Source organism: Tigriopus californicus, chromosome 2 (genome assembly GCF_007210705.1).
Source record: "Tigriopus californicus strain San Diego chromosome 2, Tcal_SD_v2.1, whole genome shotgun sequence".
NCBI classification, from domain to species: Eukaryota; Metazoa; Arthropoda; class Copepoda; order Harpacticoida; family Harpacticidae; genus Tigriopus; species Tigriopus californicus.
This window is the reverse complement of record NC_081441.1, coordinates 1,577,139-1,584,895: the sequence shown is the minus strand read 5'-3', so window position 1 is coordinate 1,584,895 and position 7,757 is coordinate 1,577,139. Positions and strand designations below refer to the sequence as shown.

Sequence of the window (7,757 nt, the reverse complement as noted above, 5' to 3'; positions counted from 1 at the left end):
TCCATCTGTCTTCATTTCAGTGTCAGGCTCCTTGACGTCAAATTTAAAATGCACCCTTCAAGCGCTTTCGTACGTACATCAGAGTAAGTACAGTGCGTACGTACTACGTACTTTACATGCTATGGAGTTCATGAAAAGCCAGCTTCTTATCACAAGACTGCCGTTGGTTTTCTGGTCGAAATGAGCCTAATCAGTAATCAGATCTGATGGCTAGCCAAGATCATAATAAGTCAGCGAAATTAATCCACTAAAAGTAACCTAGTCACGTGCCATGGATCAAATTACACTTCGACTGTACAACGTTTTCCGTTGTCCGATTTGCTTCCGATAATAAAAATATACTGGTATCGAAGCATCCGAAAAATCAACAAGTATTCAACCTTGTGGCTGAGGGGGGCAACGTCTATTTTTAGAGGGCCCGAAAATGCTGAGCTGCCTCAACACCAAAAAAGGTGTCAAGCTCGGGTTTCCTGAGCCAGCTTTTATGACTTGAGACGACTCCCGGTGGCCCTTTGGATCCCCTAAATAGATGCTTCAGCACGTATAAATCATGTCATTTGTTGCGTTCGAGTTGTATAATAAACGTTACTATTGACTAGTACTCATCTTGACACCAACAAGCAAGTAGGTATTTGAACATTATATGTGTGTGTGTGGGTGTGTGTGTGTGTGTGTGTGTGTGTGTGTGTGTGGATGTTTTCATTCGTTTCTTGTCTTCTTGTGTTTCAGTGACCTCCCCGTTGTTGATTTACCAGACTGTGAATCGAATGCATCTGCCCAACACGGACATCGTGCTGATGCAGGTGTGTACCGAGCAGTTCCCCAAGGACTTCTACAAGCACGGATTCACCGTGGTGATTCTCTTGGTCCAATACGTCGTTCCACTCATTGTCCTACCAATTGTTCACGCCAAGATCCTTTTGTTTCTCAGGTGAGACAATGGCAGGTTGTTGGCGTTTCAGTGTCAGCATCATTTTCAAAACATCGTTGTTGTTTTTTGTCTTGAATTCTCATGTGGCTCAGAAGTCGTATATGCTATATATGGCATTGTGCTCATGACTAGAAGGATGTCCATTGTTCTTGCCAATCAAAAGGATCGTCGGGAGTCCTCATCCTTAGGAAAGCCAATCTAGTCTCGCTTAAACGCCCCTAGACAAATGATTTTAAAGTTACTTTGTCACGGAGAACACCTGTTAGCCGCGTGAGAGCATTTTAGAACATTCTTAAGACTGAAACTACGTAAAATGAACCGCTGCGTAAGTGTTTGCCGGGAATTCAAAAATTTCTCCGTTTCAAAGGAAAATCTGATATTTTGTCATTAGAAAGCAATGTCTTCAAAGCTTTCAATGAAGACCTAAGGAATACATACGCTCGCTTGTATTTTGACTGCATATTGCCTCACTTCCCAATCATAATTGGTCACTTAAATGCGCGGTTTCTAGACGCCTTCATTCGATGATATTCATTTCTTTAAACATCTTTTAGTTCAAAGATGGCTTAGTGATGACTTAGGATTTCATTTCATTCATGGTATGACTTCAAGCATATCTTCCAGAGGCTGGCGGACAACGATCTATTCCAAGACTCGATTGAATCTTTGTAACACGCAACTTCGCCAGGTCCATTTTGATAAAGAGTCTCTGTATTTCCACGGTGACAAGTGACATAGTTAGACATATCATGGCTTTATTGCGTGAGAGCGAGTTGGCATTGGATTGGTCTGACTGATATTGCAAAGATCTTCATTCAGTGCGTCCAATTTGTTGACATCACACACGAGCCCAACGACGGGTTGACGTATCCTCTTTCCCCCCTTTTCCCGAGAAAATTGGCCTTATCATTGTTGTCAGGTCCCAAATCAGTTTCTCTCTGTCTCTCGGTCCTCGTTGCCCAACGAACTTGGATCAATCAAAAGAATGCAAATTGGAATCCAAGACAACAACGCTCATTCGGCGTCATATTCTTTGATCGCTCATATGTTTTGCTCAGTCAGTCATGGTTATTCTTTTTTCCAGACGGAATTCCGGCTTCCAAACTGATCCTCGTCGTCGAGAACGCGAAGAGCGGCGCAATCGTCGGATGACCAAAATTCTGTCTTGCATTGGTGTGATATATGCCATCTCATGGATGCCGCTGCATCTGTACCTGATCCTCACCGACATTTTCAGTTTATTCCAAGTAGGTGCATTAATCCCGATCATGATATGAAGGCCTATAGGTAACTCAGTAGGATCTCGGACTGGAAGGAAAAAAGCCATGTCAGGCAGATTTGAGGTGCTTTACGTACCTATTTCGCTCGTTGGTTGGTGCGGTTTCTTGGTGGGTCCACTCACTTCTGTTCGGTTCTACTAACGGCTTGGTGCGTGCATGGTACATCTACGATAAAAAGAGACTTCTTGCTATTGGCGATTGTTGATTGCCTCCGCATTTGATCCCTAATGCATCATTTTCCGGGACTCTTTTTGTGGTTGAGGGGGAATTTAAAGTGCATTCTGCTCCTCGTCTTCCTCCTCCTCCTCCTACTCCTCCTCCTCCTATCTCTCCATCCCCTCACTGGCTAGAAAAAAGCCAATTTAGGATTGACGAAGGCCGTTATTTATGATCCTTTTCTTTCCATCTTTGAGCACTTTGAGATAAATCCACCACACCAGGGAAAAACTTCAATAACGAAATCATGCCTCGTCAAAACTGTAGAGAATAGCTTCCAAGGGAGAAAAATTGCGTACCGCCCTGGCAAGTCCATTAATCATTTGCCAAGCCCAACCAACTTCTACGCAGACGAGTACCTTACTTCACAAATCAACTTTATTTGACCTATTAGCCTTTGAACTCGCATACAACCACAACTAGCTAAGCGAGTACTTATTTTCTCATTAGGCTCATTTTCTGACTGGTCAAACGAATTCGAAAAGCATTTTGAGGGGAGTTAAGTACGTATTGCTCAAAATTGTAGTCGTTTGGAGATTAAAGAGGCTTGATGGTAGCTACAGGAAGCAAAAGTTGGACAGGATGTGACAGAAATGGGGGGAATGGAGGAACGAGATGGAACGACTCCCTCAGGCCTAGTTTGCATCCCAAACCCCGATGGAGGTTTTTTGTCGTGAAATATGGCTCCGTCTCCGCCGAGACGCTCGTTTAGTTCGTGCTTGTGATGAGGTCGTTGTCCCTTGAGATTCCATTAATACGGCTCCCATGCTTGCTTGCATCCTGTACTCATACAAGCAATTGTGCATATACATTTCTAACAGAGTTTCTCTTAGTATGACTTGGCACATTAATTTTAATTTAGGCTCAAGGTGAGAGAAGCGCTGAGGGCAAAAAGCGTGTTCCACGCTAAAGAAACGGGGATGATGATTCTCAAAAAGTCTTCGCTTGATTTTGCTGTCGTCTCATAGCGTTCAAATAAGGGCGGATGTGTTATATACGTAGGCTGCTGTGAAGGGAATGTTGTCTGGTGTTTTACATAGATGTTGGAGAGTGGGTTTGTGACAAATAACAAATAGATATTTGTTTGAGACATTAGAGTTTGATTTGTTTCGGTTCATTTTCCCATTGCCCAGAGGTCCGATGCAATTTAGCAATGCAGAAAAAGGTCCAGTATCTAATAGCCTCTTCGCAAGGTTTGGCTTCATTGAATCATTCATCGATCGAGTGAGGCAAAATTGGCTTTCACCACCACTAAGATTTAATAAGTAACCAACCTATGGGAACATATGCTTTGCAACTGCAGTCAATCAAAGGCCTCTGAAGTCAACTGGCGCCAATCGTTATTTTTAAAATGCAAACATAGAAATGCTCATAAGTAGCGTCAGAGGACTTGTGTAAACAACACTTCAATATTCACCTCCACATTGTGGGGAAAACCTTCAATTAGCAAATACCAATGCCAATTCATTTTCCTAACCATAGCGTTGCTGAGATCCATCGGTTGAAGGCTGCAAGATTGAAGAAGGGAAGATTTCACGGAAACATATCAATCATCAATTGCCTCAAGGGTAGAGTTGTAGAAAAATGGTGGATTGGGCCCGTTTTTTGTTCGCGTTTCTGATTCTCAAGTAGTGGCACTCAAAACTTTTCTAATTCACTGGAAACATGAATTGTTATTCCAATGGACTTGATGCAAAGTTCACTGCTTCAATTTCTGTTCCAATTTCTGAAAATGATGTCGATTAGAGATGCGTGGGTGCTCTGTTCCTTCTTCTGATGAAGGCGCCAACAATTAAGGTCGCTCACTTCTGATATGCTTTGGCCTTGTCTTGGGTTTGCTTTGGGAAATGGGTCTTTGTCTATGTCCTGAGAAATGAGGGACGCCTTCTCTCGCTCTTTGGTCTTAGTCTCTCTCGTCTGTCATCTTTTGAAACCTTTACCTTATCACGGACTTCTAAAGATATGGACTGCGAACGGAAACCAAAATTTCGCATATCCTAAACCGTTCACTTTTTTCAAAATAAGCACTTCATACGACCACAAGATCTTGCTGAATTGATGAACTTGGCTAAGTTTGAGCCCAAAACTATGCATATGGAACTCAGGGGATATGGTCAAAGTTATGTAGTAAACACCACCAAAAAAAAAATAAATAAATCGAATTTTCGGCCTGCTTTTGTTCAGCTACATCAGCTTTTGACACCATCTCTTTGAACCGAACCACTTTACAATGAAACAATGTAAAAATGACCTGCCTTTTATTGAGGAGGTCTACGTTTCTTACTTTTCTGCATTTTTCTAAAAGTGGCTCAAAATCGTTAAGACCAAGAGCAAGCCGATTTGGCGGGAAGCTCGTTCGCAGTCCATATCTCTAGAAGTCCGTGACCTTATCGTCCTTGGGAAAGAGTAGGAGAGTTGAACTGGATAGGCTATGGAACCACCACTTGAGAACTAGACAACTAAATCAAAGCGCAATGGGCAGAATTGCGAGAAAAGAGCCCCCAATGCTATCGTTGCGCATAAATTTGGCATTCCCCTCCTTTCCGTTGTTCGGCAACTTGGGCCATTTTTTCTCGAGACGGATTTGCTTTCTGGACAATGGTAGAGGCCTGAGTTATGAATGCAGGTGTATTTATTTGTATTCATTCGCCTCAACGACATTAATGGCTTGAGCGGATATTCGTTCCCAATGGATGTCGTAGCGAGAAATGGGGGGAACCCTTTGAGAGTCGAGGCCCAAACCTAGATATAGGAAACCGCTCAAACCACCAACCAAGTCAAGACCCTAAAATATGGTTTCTTCGATCATGACATTGGCTCCAATCCATCATTTTCCAGCGCAGTTTTATTGCCGTTTTAGGGTAGAGGCTTGCCGATAATGCATGTGCGTGCCTTTTCGGGAATGGAATCGAGCTATAGCTACATATAGTAGAACAGCTCTCTCTGACATGCCCAGCCCAGTGCATTTTCGGCCTGCCTGTATATATGTACTCGTGGATTGATCCTTGAGCCAACAGCCATTTTTAGATGCCATAATTCAGTCTTCCTACTCTGTTCTCGAAAAGAGCAAAGAAAACTTCGGTCCAGCCTGTCTCCCAAGGGATTGGATCCAAAGTACTAAGCCCGTCGTCTGTCTACTTTCGTTTTCCTTCAGGATAACCACACGTTCTACTTGGTGCTGGGTCTGTGCCATGCTGTGGCCATGTCTTCGTCGTTTACCAATCCCATTATGTACGGGTGGTTCAACACATCGCTCCGATCCGAATTGGAGAGCTTGCTGCCGATTTGGTGCCAAAACTATTTGAGCAGGTGAGTTCTTAGACCAACTTTGCGTCGCATGAAAGTTTGCCTCGATTCGACACGAACCTTTCAAATGAGTAGGCACTGGGTTGGCGCCTGAACACCTTAGAACCAAATTGTCTTTTGAGTGAGGGTGTGTCAGTAAAATATTTGACGGACTTTCTGCGCTTAGATTCCCCCCTCAACAGTCAAGAGAAGAAAAATTGCCAACAAGCGTGTCCTCTCAGACTGCTCTTGCCGCTCTTCTATTGCACCCAAATCATTTCAAATTGACTGTACTACGAGGAGAAAAACCATCATTTGGTTATTGGCTTACTTCTTCTACCTTTTTTCTATCTTTCCGCCTCACTTTTAGTGCCCACCCCGATGAGGAGGAAGAGCACACCACGACCAACTATAATCGTCGGAAGAGCAGTTGTCAAATGGTGAGTCGTCGTCTGTCCAGAGGTTGTCACTTCTTGAAGCCCGACATCCACTCCAACCCTAATGACTCCCGCCGAGCGAGCTTCGTGAGTGCCGAGCCCAACTCCTCCATGGAAGGGCCTCGGAAAGCCTCCGCTGAGCTCAGACTAGAGGCTGGACGACCTTCAGCCCTCGTGGCCTACCCCCCGGGACCTCCTCAAAGTCAGGATCCTCAAACCGAAGGCGAGCGCCTCGAAGCTGGGGATTCAGTCTCGGGCAGAAATAGCCTGGCGCAGTTTGACACCCCCATGGAGACCGTGATTGACGAGAAGAATGGCAAAAGTATCACTGTGGTCACCCAATCTTCCGCCAGCCTTCTCCCTCCATCGACCACCAAGACCATGGCCTCACCAACCCCGGTTTAAGAACGGTCAAGTGAGAGAGCGAAAGTGATGGGGCCGAATTCTGAGCACAGCGCACCCTTTTCATCTCTCCTGGCCTTGTCATCAGGACCACTAACAGAAACAACCACCATAACAGTTGATGGTTTCTCTTTAAACCGGGATCGGCGGTTGTGGTAAATCCCAAGATCCTCTATGTCCCTTTGGCACTCTATGAACTGAGCCCGAATAGAGCTGAGGAGGACACAAGGGATCGGACCAAAGCCAGATCTGCAGAGCGAAGGTGGAGGAGAAGGACAGAAGAACATTGAGTGTGTTTCACGCGAGAACGAATCACTTTGGCGTGTTCTGGGCACAAAAATAAATTCACAAGTTTGAGCAAGATAAATGGATGTTTGAGCAAAGCCAGCGAGGATGAAGCGAGTGGGCCTGGCTCAGTCCGACACCATGGCGAGCAAAGAAAACGTCATGTCACGTTTATCGAAAACAAAGAGCTCGGAAGTTCAACGCAAGTGGCCAATGAGCAACACTATCGCGAATGTCCTCAACCAAATGCAATTGTCAAAGGACACCAGTCAGAGATCTTTCTTTTCCTTATTGTTGCTCTTACTCACTGGGAAAACGTTTTCGTTTCGGTTTTACGTTTCATGTTATTAACCCATTATGCATTGGTGTGTTCATCTTGATAGGCTAATCTTTCAATAAACAAAGCTCGATCCAACCATCAACGGCTTATTTTTGCTCAGCTCTCAAGTCCTTCAAGTAGAAAGGTGATATGAATCCAAATGGAGGATGGCGACAACCAGAAATCCCCTTTGGAATCCAAAAATCCCCACCCAAATAACACCATCTCGGTGGGTGTCTTCTAAAGGCTTTCATCCAAGATGGAATTCGGTTAGGCAATTTCAGGCCCCATTTTTTGAGTTTCCAAAGAACGTAGATTTGTACCACCGTCGGACTTTTATCCATGTCAAAAAAGACTCGCGTAGTGCTGGTTTGAGTGTATGTATTATACGGCACATGTTGATACAGATCCCCCTATTGGGGTTAGATGAATATTTCTCACATTCAGAGCTGTCTGTCCAAAAACGCTTGTTCTTACCTGATCCAAGGAAAATGAAACGATTTTTTGAGTTGCTTGCGCCCAAGCAATCGTCAAACCAATGTCAAACCAAAAGACACATTGTGGAATATTTATTTAGTCAGTGGCCGTTGCTTTCTATACAT

At 44.2% G+C, this 7,757-nt stretch overlaps 1 protein-coding gene across 1 annotated transcript in view; it reads left to right on the top strand.

The window, feature by feature from the left end:
- LOC131893475 (neuropeptide Y receptor type 2-like) overlaps positions 1-7,258 on the top strand; it is a 29,134-nt gene extending 21,876 nt beyond the window's left edge. Inside the window, exons 4-7 of the mRNA XM_059243511.1 lie at positions 730-931; positions 2,016-2,178; positions 5,582-5,736; positions 6,083-7,258. Of these exons, the coding sequence (XP_059099494.1) occupies positions 730-931; positions 2,016-2,178; positions 5,582-5,736; positions 6,083-6,554 (992 nt within the window). The 3' untranslated portion in view covers positions 6,555-7,258. The remainder of the gene's footprint in view (positions 1-729; positions 932-2,015; positions 2,179-5,581; positions 5,737-6,082) is intronic.
- Positions 7,259-7,757: the final 499 nt, after the last annotated feature.